General features: G+C 66.3%; 2 protein-coding genes across 2 annotated transcripts in view; one reads left to right on the top strand and one right to left on the bottom strand.

Moving 5' to 3' along the window:
* The window catches only part of CACNA2D4 (calcium voltage-gated channel auxiliary subunit alpha2delta 4), an 81,632-nt gene that overhangs the window by 53,583 nt on the left and 14,730 nt on the right, over positions 1–13,319 (top strand). The window lies entirely within an intron of this gene.
* Positions 853–11,670, bottom strand: LRTM2 (leucine rich repeats and transmembrane domains 2). Its single transcript, XM_060164436.1, has 4 exons — positions 7,265–11,670; positions 6,653–6,785; positions 3,934–4,524; positions 853–1,353 (listed from the first exon to the last, which is right to left on the bottom strand). The coding sequence occupies exons 2-4, from the start codon at positions 6,717–6,719 to the stop codon at positions 899–901; spliced, it is 1,113 nt and encodes a 370-aa protein (XP_060020419.1). The 5' UTR covers positions 6,720–6,785; positions 7,265–11,670; the 3' UTR covers positions 853–898.

Below are 13,319 nucleotides of genomic sequence, written 5' to 3'. Positions count from 1 at the left end.
CAGGCGTCCCTGGAAATCCCAGCAGGAGAGGTGTGAGTGGGTTACCATGGTGACGGGCAGTCTCATCCGGCAGCACCACCTTGGCCTCTTGAGAGGATCTGGAAGGAATCCTCGTGCCGTGGGCTTGGGTTTCTCCCCATCCGCCGCAGGAGGTTGCATAAGCAAGCAGCAGGTTGTGTGGCCCGAGGGCTGAGACCACGGGGGACGCCTGGCTCCGCTCCCCGAGGTCCCACGACCTCTGTCCCTAAGTGACTGTGTGTGTGATGCCGAGCTCGAGCGGGAACGATTAGTGACCCGGAGCCGGGTGGTTGGTGGTGCAGGGACAGATGGCTTTGGAGAGGGCGTGGTGCTGGGTTGCCAAGTGCTGGTCCAGATGGCTGGGCTGGGCTGAATGCACAGTGGTACCAGCCATCGGAAGCTGGGCCCAACATCTTCCTGGCTTAGAAGAGAGTCGCAGAAACCGGCCCCGCACCCCCAGACGCAGATAAGGTGGGTTGAGCCAGAGGAGGGGGGTGTCACCGGCTGTGACTGTACCGGGAGCTGCAGCGGTACGGGGGCGCTGGGTCCAGGAGCCTTTGCTCGCACACACACATCTTTTCTGCCCGTGGGCCAGAGCGTTTGTGGTCCAGAGGGGAGCGTCAGTGTACTGATACCTTCCGGACGCTCCGGTGTCCGTGGAGACACGGGCCTGTTTCCTGACAGGCTGGGGGGAAGGTGGGAAGGGGGCGGGAGGGGGGGCTGGCGTGCCCCCCGGCCCCGCCCTGGGCTCTCAGGCCACGGAGGAGACCTGCTTCCGGTCCTCGTGCCCATTCTCCGCGTCACCCATCAGGGGCTGGGGGGGAAGGTGGGAAGGGGGCGGGAGGGGGGCTGGCGTGGCCCCCGGCCCCGCCCTGGGCTCTCAGGCCACGGAGGAGACCTGCTTCCGGTCCTCGTGCTCGCCCTCCGCGTCGCCCATCAGGGGCTGGCGCTTCCTGAGCTCCCGGTGGTACTTGGCCATGAGGGAGGCGTAGATGCAGCCGTAGGCAGCGGCCACCACCATCATGATGCAGACCACACCGCACAGCACCCCCGCGATGATCACGGTGCCGACGGCCCGCCGCACGCTCACGGGCCGGGGCCTCTGCTTCTGGGGGCAGGCGGTGCTGGGCTCGGGCTCGGGCTCGGGGCCCGGCTTGGGCTTGGGAGGCTCCGGGCTGGCCTTGGTGCAGGGTGGCCCGGGGACCTCCAGCCCGGCTGAGCTGCTCTGGTCCTCCAGCTGGGAGCAGTAGTTGAACATCTCCATGGGGACCACGCGCATGTCCTTCCCCCTCAGCTCCTTGGGCAGGGTGCAGGCCAGCTGATCCAGGCGCCCCCCTGCATCAGGAGAGAGAAAAGGGGGGCTGAGGCCGGCACTCCCTCCCCCAGCCCCAGGTCCCCACACAGAGGCCCGGGAGGCCTAGTTTCCATCCGCAGCACTATCAATCCTGGAGCGAAGGGGAGAGGTTAGGGGGACTGGCGTATGGCGCCCAGTGACGGGGAGGTGGGTACACGTGTCACGGCGTTTAACCCGCGCAGAAGCCTCAGAAGACGGCGGTGTCCCTGCTCCCATCTGATAGAGAAACAAACATTCCCACCTCTCCTGCCCCCAGAGTCAAGCTGGCCCCCGGGTGCTCAGGAAAGGGGGGCCAGGAGCCCTGCCAGGCGGCAGCCCGTGCCTGTCCTAACTGATCTCTCCACTGACCGCCGTCCGTGACCCCCGGCTCTGCTCTCCCCAGCAACTGCTCCCCCCGCGCCCCTCCCGCCCACACAAAGGACAGAGGTCAGAGCCTCGGCCCTGCTCCTCCACGCGGGCGGGACCGTGGTTCCTAAGACTCCTCCTTGGAAGAGGGAGGGGGGGCCCAGGGACAGCAGTTTCCTCCTTGAGGGCAGTGGTGGCCCCCTCAGCAGCCCGGCCACAGCACCCGTGAGCGCAGTGGCATCTTGAGAGGACACCCTGAGGACCCCCGAGGGCAGAGGAGGGCGTGCGGGCAGCGCAGGCTCACCCCGCGGCCTGGGCGGGGAGGGTGCAGCGCACAGGTGGGGCGAGAGGAAGAGGAGCTGCCCAGACGGCCCCCTTTTGGCCTCTTCGGGCAGCCCGAGATCTAGACGCAGGCGCGGCCCCCAGGGAAGCGCCTGGGCTCCTGCAGCCCCACCGCCGCGGTCTCCTCACACAATAGACATCAGTCCTCCCCGGGTGCTGAGGAGAAGAGCCCAGGTTTTTGTTCTGGTTTGGTCTGCGTTGTTTTGGAGGAGCGCATGGCGGAAGATAACTCTACTAGTGAAAAGTTCCTAAAGTGTACGTTCCCCCTCCATGCCCTTCAGCTCCCGGTGACCGATGACTGGAGGGGCAAGGACGTCCCCTGCAGATCACACATCGGTCTGGCTCTCCAGACCCCTGTCCAAGGCTTACATCCCGTGAACTGTGTCCAGGGCCTTTGCACGGGCGGGGGCTGGGCGTGGAGACGCAGCCGCCCTACCTCCCTGCTCCCAAAACCTGAGGCTGACTCCCTCCCGGCCAGGGCATCTGCAAGTCACTTTACGTATCGAATTGCTGAGGAGTCTCGATTTTCCAGGCTGTCAATAAGAATGGCCGTCTCAGCTGCAGCTCAGTTAGGGTTCAAGTGGGTCACGTACATGGTAGGATATTTGGAAACTGGAAACCATGCAAGTGTTACTATTTCTCCTCTCACAAAAACGGGAGAAATTATCACAGGGACTAACATTTTATGGTACTTTATCGTTTGTAAAATGTTTTTAATTAACTAACACGTGAGAATATTATGCAAATAATTAAATTGTGGAAACACTATGAAACAAAGGGAGTAAGACTTTGACGAAAGCATTAGCGTTCGCTTCACATCGATTCACTCGTTCAGCAGATTCATGGAGTCCTACTTCCTGCTGGACACCAAACTGTGTCTAATTAAGGCCGGTTAATATTATGACTTCCGCCAGCCAGTGGACATATAAATGAGTAAGTTTTATTGCGGACTCACTTTATGCTGGGTCCTTTTCCAGACGCTTTCCATGCGTTACCTACCTACTCCGCACAGTGATTCTCTGAGATAGATTCTCTGAGATTGGCCCCATTTCACAGACGAGGATGCAGCCACAGAGAGGTCAGTGAGCTCTCTCGAGATCACACACAGCTAGTAAGTGGCAGAGCCACGAGGCAAAGCCGGACCTGGCGCTTTTAGCCAGCAGGCTCACTTCTCTGCCCTTGTCCATTTCATTTAATCATTCCGAAGGTCATTCTAGAACTTTCCCGGGTCACCGAAAGGGGGAGCATTTGGCTTCTTAGTAAAAGCTTTGATAACAGAACTTCTAGGGAGAAGGAGTTGAGATCATCATCAGAAAGAAAATGTGACTGCATTTGTGGATTTGAACTCGATTCCACCCTCCTGGTACTGTGGGTACTTAAGAGATGGCTGCATTATTCAGAGGAGCGAGGGTGTTTTGTTTTGTTGTTTTTTTGCCGTACGCGGGCCTCTCACTGCTGTGGCCTCTCCCGTTGCGGAGCACAGGCTCCGGACGCGCAGGCTCAGCGGCCATGGCTCACGGGCCCAGCCGCTCCGCGGCATGTGGGATCGTCCCGGACCGGGGCACGAACCCGCGTCCCCTGCATCGGCAGGTGGACTCTCAACCACCGTGCCACCAGGGAAGCCCGCGAGGGTGGTTTTATCCCTCCTCCTCCCGGGCCAGGGAAGCCTAGAGGCAGAGGACAATGATACTGTGTGTTTAAGTCCATCCTGAAACCTACAGAAGTGAGAGCCAGTTACGGAGAGTCAGCCTGAGGAGACAGGGCAGAGCAAGGCGGCTGGGAGCGGAGGGGATGGGAAGAAGGGGGCCGTGGAGCCCCTGTGCCCGCCGGTGGCCAGGCCGGGCCCACTCCTCCCCGACCTGACCCGTGCTCACCTCGGTAGGAGAACCACTCTAGCCAGTGCTTGAAGTCCCGCAGGTGGCAGTCGCACTCCCAGGGGTTGTCCCCCACCTGCAGCAGCTGCAGGCTGGCCAGGGGCTCGAAGGTCCGCCGGTCCAGGCTCTGCAGGCGGTTGGCGCGCAGGAACAGGGAGCGCAGGGCGGGGAGCCCGTCAAAGAGGCCGGGTGGGAGCCGGGCCAGGCCGTTGAGGGACAGGTCGAGGTGGCGCAGGCGCGCCAGGGGCCGCAGCAGCTCGGGGTCCAGGGCACGGAGGCTGTTGTTGCGCAGCTGCAGCTCCGTCAGGTTGGCCAGCCCCCCGAAGGCGGCGCGCGGCAGCCCGTCCAGGAAGTTGTTGGAGAGGTCCAGCCGCTGCAGGCCCGACAGGCCGGCGAAGGCCCCGGCGGGCAGGGAGCTCAGCCTGTTGTTCAGGAGCAGCAGGCTGCGGGTGGCGGCCGGCAGGTCCGCGGGCAGCGCGGCGAGGCCCCGGCCGCTGCAGTCCACCTGCAGGCCGTGGCCGTCACACGTGCAGGGCAGGGGGCAGGCGGGGGCAGCCTCCGCCGTGCACAGGGCGATCCAACAGGTGAGCCCTGCGGGACAGACGGGGCATGGCAGGACTGCGGGTCGCCACCCCACTGCCTTCCCCTCCCATCCGCCTCCCATCACGCGGCCCCGCGCCGATCCCCTTTGGCCCAACCAGCGCGGTGCCGTAGCGCTTCCTGACCACGTAGAAACACAACTAACCCCCCGCAGCACGTCCACATGGACGGACACCGCCGGGCAGCCAGGGTCCCCACACGGCCCCGACACCACAGACGCTGATGCGACAGAGGATGTGAGGGTGTCAGAGGGGCCGCCCCATATTCCTCTCCCAGGGCCGCTGCCATGGAAGGATTCTGTCCAGAGAAAGTGGCTCTGCTTCCTTCCTCTCTGCACCGCACCCCACCACCACCACCACCTGGAGCTGCACAGGGCTGATGGCTGTGCATGGGAGGGGCCGCGCTGCACACACGAAGGGGCACACCGACCCCTGCCACCACTTCCCCGGTCTGCATGAGTCCCACATCCAAGGTGGGCCAGCGACTCAGGGTGACGAGGGAGCCCGGGCCCGCCCGGGCCCCACCCCAGAGACCACTGTGGAAACGGCAGGGTGAGATGCTGAGTTCCACGTCCACGTGGAGGATGCTGGGGTGCGAGCCCCCAAAGTTGTGGGCCCGGGGCAAGTCCCACATCTGTTCTCACTTTACAGCCAGCTTGCCCTTAGCCTGGGCCCTGTCCCCAATTTCCGCAGGACAGATCTGTTGACAGAATTCCTTTCACGGTCCCATGCTTTGCCCAGGGCCCCTGTGGCAGGGCTGCAGGGGGACGGGTGCTCAGAGAATAGTCCCGCAGGGCAGCTCGTTCCGTGGCCCACTCTTCTAAGAGTGACTGCAAAGCCCCCGACTGTCCCCCAGGCTGTCCCTGTGGAAGGGGAGGATCCCACCGGGCCGGGAGGAAAGGCCCCAGCCGAGGAGTGCTGGCCGCTCGGCTCCAGCTGGAGGGGCAGAGCTGCTCTGACCAGGGGTCTGGAGGGGATGGTCCTGAGTCTGTGTCTAGTAGGGGTCTGCTGTCTGATGCCCCAAAGGGCAGACCCTGAAGGAACAGGGTGGGACCGCACCCCCCTTTCCTGGAGGATCGGTGACTCCTGAGAGGCACCTGCCAGGCTGACACCTGAGCGTCTTTGTTCTCGGGAGGAAATGAGCACAGGCACGGCCACGGACGCCAACTGGAAGCCCTTCCGGCCACCTGAGGTCACCTGAGGGCCGCTGACCCTCTCGCTGTCTGAGCTATCTGCGGCCAGGTCAGCCTGTCAGACTACCCCCGCCGTGCCTTGTGGAAGTCAACTGAATTCCTCAGACCTCACTTTCCCCAGAAAAACACTCAACCCATCCAGCCTCCCTCTCAAAAGGACCAACATAACTACAGGTCACTGTCCCCCCCGCCCCAAGAAATTCAGGCTGGCGTTAAAGCTCTGGTGGCAAGAAAACAGAGCCTGTGTCGCGAGGTGGTGAGTGATTCAAAAGGAGGTTGAGAGGGGAGCTAGGTCCCTCGGGATCAGCTGCTCTGCGGGGTGAGTAATTGAGGCCGCTTGTGTCTTGGGGCGGCAGCATCACAGGGCTGACCGTGCGAGGGCAGGAGTCAGGGACGTCCCTCGAGACCATTCTTACCTCTTACCCTGTAGCCTTGACCCTTCACCTCGTGAAGAGAATTCCCAGGGCTTCCTTCACCCGACAGCTCACAAGGTTCCCTTGTGGGGAGTGGGCGGCCTCTGTCTCCCCATATGCAGGAGGAGGGGCTGGACCCGCTCCCCAAGGCCCCTTCCGGTGTCACGTCCCCAGAGTCCCCTGGTTCCCCCCGTCTCGGAGCTACGGGGGCTGAGCCCTAAGGGAGGCCTCCAGGCCCACCCAGCTGCTGGCCGAGCAAGGAGAGGGCGGTTTGCCATTAGGGCAGCAGGACTTGCTGGGGCCCCTGGGGGTGGAAGCAGACCCACCTGGGGGGACAGAGCTGCCTGTGGAGCCCCTGCCCCCGACCTGCCCGCCACAGAGCTCAGAAGCAGCTCTTCCCCCGGCACCGTGGGCGGGGCTGCGGGGACTGGGCCCTGCTTCCCAGACCCAGGCCATGGACGCCTGGGAAGAGCATCCCTGCATCCCCGCTAAGCCGACCCCCGCCTCCACTCACAAGAGATCTGCCTCCACAGCGGGGCAAACCAGGTGCTCAGCTCGGGGCCGCTGCCCGGGGCCAGCATGGTGGCTGTGGCTGTCAGGCCCGGCACCTCGAGGGAGGGAGGAGCCGCTTGTGCGCTCGGTCAGTCCTGAGAGAGAGGGAGAGAGAGCTGAGCGGAAGCGGGTGTCAGGCCGGTGCAGCCCCGGGTTATGGAGGGGGCCCGGTGTCTCTTTACCCTCCCCTCCTGTGTTCTTGGCTCTGATTCCCTGGGCGGGGGGGGGGGGGGGGGGGGGGGGGGGGGGGAAGAGGAGCAAGGGGGCGGAGAAGCCAGGAGCCTCTGCCTCCGTCGACAGCAGGGGGCGCGTGGAGGGGCAGGCGGGCATCCCAGGAGCCCTGGGGCTGGAGACAGTGCTGAGGCCAGTGCTGGGCGATGCAGGAGCCGTCCACCCGCCCTGCCTCCCTCACCTCCCGCCCAGCCTCTCCCCCTCCGCCTCTTCTTGTCTCCCTGGATGATCTCGTAAACGTGTTCGGAGCCACGTGGCCTCCTCGGCCCCTGGGCTTCCCCCACGTCCCAGGCGTGGAAATCATCGAGAGCCAGCTGGCCCCCCAGCCCCACTGTGCTCTTACCATGGCCCCCGAGGAGGCAGAGACCAGGCCCCGCGTAGGGGCGGCCGTTGGCTCGCGGGTGAGGCCCAGGCCCGGCTCTTGCCACGGGGAAGCCCCCTGCTTGCCCTCCGCGGTCTCCCGGGGGGTGAGCGGCCGTGCTCTGTCTTCTGCCGCCGGCAGGTCTGGGATAAACCTCATCAGCGCGGGGGCTCGTGCTGCCGTCGGGGCACAGGGGCAGGGAGAGGGCGAGGCTGCAGCGCAGAGAGCGGCTCCTCTTCCCGAGGGGCGAGGGGGCCTCCCCCTTCCCAGGTGACCTGCCCTGCTCCCACTCCCTTCCAGGCGTGGCCAGGGGCCCGTCACAGGGGCGGGAAAGGGGACTGCGGGCCCCCTGCCGCCGGCCCAGCGCGAGGTGGCGAACGGACAGAGACGGGCCAGCAGCCTCCCCTGCTCGGTGGCCACGCTGGACCCGGGGGCCCCAGGCTGCAGCCTCCCGCTCCCCTCCCACAGCCGCCTTAATTCTGGGAGCCCGAGGGGCTAATGGCAGAGCAGAGCGGAGCTGAGGGGTGGGGGCAGCCTCTGGAACCTCAGCATCTAAGCAGGGTCTCCCTCAGGCACTGGGGCCTCTTCCGTCTCCTCCCCGCTTACCGCTGCCAAGCAGCCTCCTGGCCCCACGAGCCCACGAGCGCCACAGCCCCGGGGGCCCGCAGCTGGGCCCCGGCAAGGGCGCCCGCTCAGGATGGGGCCCGCCGGGGAGGGGGACCGCTCGGGGGCCCTGTCACTCTGGGCTTCACCCCCCACCAGGGGTCTCGCAGAGGCTGCAGAGCGAGTCGCACTGGGCAGATGTGGGGCGAGGGGTGCAGACCCACATGCCTATAGGATGGCTCCGGGGCCCTGGGCTGGGGGCGGAGTAGATGCCCAGAGCAGCTGCGGGGTCCTTTCCAGCTACCCTCCCAGGGCCAGGTCCCCGGGGCTCCTGGCTCAGACTCCCGGGTCAGGGAGGGCTCTGGGTTCGAATCCCTGCCGGCTGCTCCCTCGCTGTGTAACTTAAACAAATCACGGAAACCCTCTGGGCCTCGGTTTCCTTCTCTCTCAAGGTGGTGACCAGAACACACTGCCCTCCGTGAGGGTCAATCTGATCGGGGGAGGAGAGCTAGCATTTGCTGAATTCAGGATACATCATCTTGCAAGGCAGTCTAGGGGACTCCAAGCTTGGACCTGAGCCCCAGGTAGACGTAGGGAGACGTCAGTGCCCTGTGTCCGCGGGGAGGGGCGGCGGCTTCCAGCGCGTCTGCGGGACCTCTCTTTCTTGGTCCCCCAGTCTCACACCTGGGTGTCTGTCTCTGTGCCTGGGCCCGTGCCAGGCCAGCAGCCGTCACATGGCGGTCACCGTGGGCTGCGCTCGCACACAGCCTCCCAGGCCTCCATCACTGAGGACGCCGTCCACCCTCTCCGTGAGCCTCGGCCCCGACCCCTGGAATAGTCCCACACTCCTCTCGCCAGCGAGGACCCGCAGGTCGGCAGCTCACAGCGCCCACACGGTGTCAGGGGGGTCAGCAGCCAGCCAGGCTCAGAGGCGGAGACCAGCGTGCCTGGTCACACGGCCGGTCAGGGACACAGGCCCGCTCCCTGGGGACTGTCCCCCAGCAGTGGCCCCTGGGGGGAGACACGTGTGTGCGCTGAGCGGGGTGCACACACAGGCTCCCAACACAGCGTGCGATGCAGACCCCCCCCCAGAGAGCGCGCAGGACACACACGCACACGGGTGCACACGCGCGCGCTGGCAGCCCTCCCGCATCCTCAGATGCTATCACTCCCGCAGTTCCCGCGTGCCCCCGGCAGACAGATGCACGGGGGGACCTCCAGCCCGGAAGCAGGGCCTAGAGAAGCCCCCCCAGGGCCGCCCCCAACCCAGGACCCTTTCCACACTCAGACCCACGCCCTGGGATCTCTGGAGAAACGTGACGGGAACAAGGCCCCACAGGTCCATGGGACTGTAGCCTGCGCTCCCTGGGGACCACAGAAGCACCCCTCAGGCGCTGTGGGGTCCATCACCCTGCCCTCCAGCCCACCTCCAACCCAGGACCCCTTCCGGCCCCCAGAACCCTCTACCTCGTTAGGAAAGGGGTGACCTACATTAGGATGCCAGGAGCACAGCGGCTCAGGCAGGCGTGGCCACTGAGGAATAAATTCACGCCGTCTGGGAGGGAAGCCCCCGCCCAGGTGGGGGAGCGGGCAACGGAAACGAGTGAGGTGGCGGTGTCGGGGCTCCAAGCCCCACAGCCTGTGGGCATTTCTGTCCCAGTCCCAGGGGCAGGGACACAGAGAGGAGGGCGGACCCAGCGGGGTCCCCAGCCTCCTTCGCTGGGCTCTGCTGAGAGAATCAGGATAGAGGATGGGGCTGAGGAGCTGCAGGCCGAGCGACCCCCCCCGGATAGGAACACGGGCCCTGGGCCCCAGGCCTCTGCTCCTCCAGCGTGGTCCACGGGCCCGCAGCAGCAGCCTCGCCAGGAGCTTCCCAGCCCCAGCCCAGGCCAATGGGGCCGGGACCTGCCTCTTAACAAGACCTCAGGCCATTCACGTACCTGGTCACGTTCGAGAAGCCCTGGGCCAGGTCACTTCTCTCCCGGCAGCGCAGACCCCAGCACCTCCCGGGAGGCCGCGGCAGGGGATGGCCGGGGCCGGGGCAGCCGGGGGCGGCAGCGATGGGGGATGCTGGCGGTAACAGCTCTGCAGGAGGGCTCCGCATGGGGAGAAAGCATGCCCGCGGGGAAACACCTGTGTATGGTTCCCAGTCCCCGCAACAACTGTCTGGGGTTAGCAGCACTGCTGACACCATTTTGCGGATGGGGACGCGGAGGCTGGGGACAGGTAGTAACTTGCCTAAGGGCAGGCAGTGGGAGGGTGCAGCCAGGGCCCAGGCGGCCTGACGACAGGGCTACCGACCAGCGGCCTCAGGAGCCTGGAGGCGGCTCTGCTGACCCGCCTGCGCGTGGAGGCTCCTGGAGCAGGGGGAGGGCTGCACCCTCGCGTTTGTGCAGCGCTTCACGCCGACCGGCCTCTCCTCGTCCTTCCGCTGCCTCTCTGCGCCCGACGCGGGTACCCTCATCAAGCCGGGTCGCCCCCTCCCCGCCAGCCTTCCTCCCGGGGGCATCACAGGTGCAGTGGGGAGAGGGAGGCAGGGGTCTTGCTGGGGAGGGGGTGGCGGGCTGAGGCAGGAGGTGGGCTGGGAGCCCCGCGGGGGTGGCAGCAGGGCAGAAGGGCCCACGGGCTCCTGCGGAGTCACGTGGGGTGTGGCAGCCCCCCGAGACTGGGGGCGCGGGGGCGGGGACGGCTTCCCTTCCCCACGCACGGGAGGAGCAGCCTGCCTCGCTCCCACCCCCGCCGACGCCCAGGTTAGGGTGGGCGCCCTGACCCCTCTGTGCTTCTGCCCCCCATTCCTCCTCCGGCCAGGGCTGGCTCAGTCTCCAGCCGGAAACCTCCAGCAAACCCACCCAGGCCTGGCGTCCGCACCCTTCCTCTGGTGCTGCGTGGTCACGTCCATCCCCCCAAGTCCGTGTCCAAGCCGCACAGCCATCAGTGCCCACTGTGCCTTGACCTGGGGCTCCTGCCCCCTGGGACGTCTTGCTGGCCTGCCGTGTACCCCCTCCCCAGGGATCTCCCTTTGATCAAGGTTCCCCAACCCGGGACAAGGCCTCTGCGCCCCTCCATTGTGCAGACAGGTGAAGGTCACGGGCTACCGAGCGGCAGGGCCAGGACGGAGGCCACGCCTGGGGCTTCAAGGGCAGCCCCTTCCCACCCGCCCGGCCGGGCTGAGGGGCACCCGGACAGGGGGACAGCGGGCGCCCGCGCTGAGCCCCGGGGGTGCCGTCCAGGCCGCGCGCTCCACCTGCAGCCGCCGGTCTGGCCTTCCAGGCCCTTCCCACCTCTTCCCTGCCTGGCATCCCCGTAACACACGCGGCCCAGGCAGCGCGGAAGCTGGTTTTTTTAAATCTCTAAATTTGTACTTGGAACAGACAAACCCCCTGGTGCATTTTTAAACGCGTGCCCCGTTCTCATGCCCGCCTTCCTGCAGCCTCGTTTCCTTGTCATCCTTCCTTGTCAGACATTCCCACTCCCAACCAGACCCTCTGGAAAGCGGAGAAAAACCCCCATCACCCCTCGCAGAAGCTGCTCTTGGGCCCGCGGGCCTGGCTCGGGGGCGAGGGGTTGGACCCGGGCAGGCAGGGTGGAGAGGCCTGATCTGTGTAGGAGGAGGGGGGAGGCCTCCCCAGGCACCCCAGCCCTAAAACACCCCCCCCGTGCCCCTCAGCGTTGGGGGCTGGAAATGGGAGCAGGGTTTGCTTGTCCCAGGCGCAGCTTCCAGCCAAACCCCAAAGGAAGCAGATCGGTTGCTGAAGAAGCTCCCCCCACCCCCGTCCTCCTCCTGGCATCCCAGCCGGCTTCCCTGGTCTCCCTCTCCTGGCAAAGCTGGATGGAGCCTGTGCCGGCGTGGAGGGGGACACGGCCGCGGGTCCCGTCCCAGCTGCGCTCCCCGGCCCATCTCCACACGCTCAGCCCGCCCCCGGCCCTGCACTTAGCTAAGCGGCCGGGTGTCGGTCTGGGCCAGGTGCCAGTGTCCCCACCAGCCACCCCAGACAGGCAGACAGCAGCTCAGGGAGGGGTGAAGGGCCCTGAGAGTGAGCGGGGAGGCTGGGACGCCCGGCCAGACGGCCTCCGTCCTGCCCCGGCCGCATAACAGCCACCCCTAAGCTGAGTCCACCCCGCCCCCCAAGGCTTCCTGAGCTCTTTCGTAGGTAGAGAGGGTGTGCAGCTGGGGGACCCCAGCCCCAACAGGGCCCAGGTGGGCTGGGAGCAGAGCTGGAGCCTCGAGGAAGGGCCGGAGGAAGGGCTCCGAGGCTCCTCTCCCGCATCCACTCCCGGCCACGCCCCCCATACGAGCCGGGGACTCAGGTCCAGCTGGGGGGACCCTCTGCACCCCTGTCCAAGGACAGCCTGCTAGAGGCCAGCGCGCCTCGCTGAGGGCGTCCTGTAGAGGCCGGCCAGCACCCCTGGTCCCTGCCCACGCCTCGGCGCCAGCCCTCCAGCCTGCCACCCACAGACGTCCTGTGTGCCGGCCCTGTCACCAGCACCCCCTTTCCCCTGACACCCAAGTCCCTGGGGCCGCCTGCCGAGCCGGGCATGCAGGCGGCACAGGGCTCCTGGCTGGCGCCCCCCATGCTGCAGGGACTGGTTTCTATGCCACCGGGCCTGTCATCCGGCACTGGCAATGCCTCCTCCCCTCCTTCCCCAGCAGAATCCCAGCTCCTGTCCCCAACGCTGGGAGGTCAGAGTTCCCTGTGTCCTTTGGCTGCCCAGGGGTCCGGTCCTGAGCACCGCCCCAGCCCCAGCCACTGCCCCCAGGCAGGAGGCAAAGCAGCTGTCCATGCAGGCAAGGAACCCAGCGGAGATGGGCTCGGCCCCAAGCCTGGCCCCTGCACCCGCCCCCCGCGCCCCTGCCCAGCGCTCGGCACTCACCTTCCGCACCCCAGCGAGCGCCCTGAATCAAGTGGTCTGAGCCGTCCAGTGAGCCCCTCCTGGGGTTCCTGGAGAAAGGAGACAGCAAGCGCAGCGGCACCAGCCTGATCCCCCAGCAGGACCTGGCACGCAGAGCCCCGGCGGGAGGAAGGAACGCCTGAGGCCGTCTCCCACGGCGGGCGGGCGGCCGGCCGGGTCTCGGGAGCCGCGGAGAGGGGCAGGCCGGGAGGGGAGCGTGCGTGCGGAGCAGAGAGCAGCGGAGTGACAGCGGGGGAATGTCCGTGATGACAGCGACAGGCGCGCACACGGGAAGGCGGGCGCACGGAAGGCGGGCACACGGGCGCACACACACCGGAGGCGCTCACCCTTGAAACGCTCCCTTTTCAGGGGGAGACGCTGCCATGAACTCCAGCGGGAGGAGGACTGTTTACCAGGTCCTCTATCTTCTCTCCCCACCCCCGCAGGCTCTCCCTGCCCTGGCTGCCGCCCCCTCTGGCTTTATCCCCTCTCCCCTTGCCTTTGGGGACACAGGGGCAGGACCCAGGGGACAAAGGCTCCGGGA

Source organism: Lagenorhynchus albirostris, chromosome 11 (assembly GCF_949774975.1).
Source record: "Lagenorhynchus albirostris chromosome 11, mLagAlb1.1, whole genome shotgun sequence".
Lineage (NCBI taxonomy): Eukaryota > Metazoa > Chordata > Mammalia > Artiodactyla > Delphinidae > Lagenorhynchus > Lagenorhynchus albirostris.
Note: the sequence above shows the minus strand (reverse complement) of the source record. Positions and strands in the feature narration are given on the sequence as shown.

What these genes read in the sequence shown, in the direction of transcription:
- LRTM2 (XM_060164436.1), bottom strand. Translation starts at nt 6,719, where the DNA reads ATGCTGGCCCCGGGCAGCGGCCCCGAGCTGAGCACCTGGTTTGCCCCG. An exon ending in GCTGTGGAGGCAGATCTCTT is followed by an intron (nt 4,525 to 6,652) that starts GTGAGTGGAGGC and finishes TCTGTCCCGCAG; the next exon opens with GGCTCACCTGTTGGATCGCC. An exon ending in AGAGTGGTTCTCCTACCGAG is followed by an intron (nt 1,354 to 3,933) that starts GTGAGCACGGGT and finishes CTCCTGATGCAG; the next exon opens with GGGGGCGCCTGGATCAGCTG.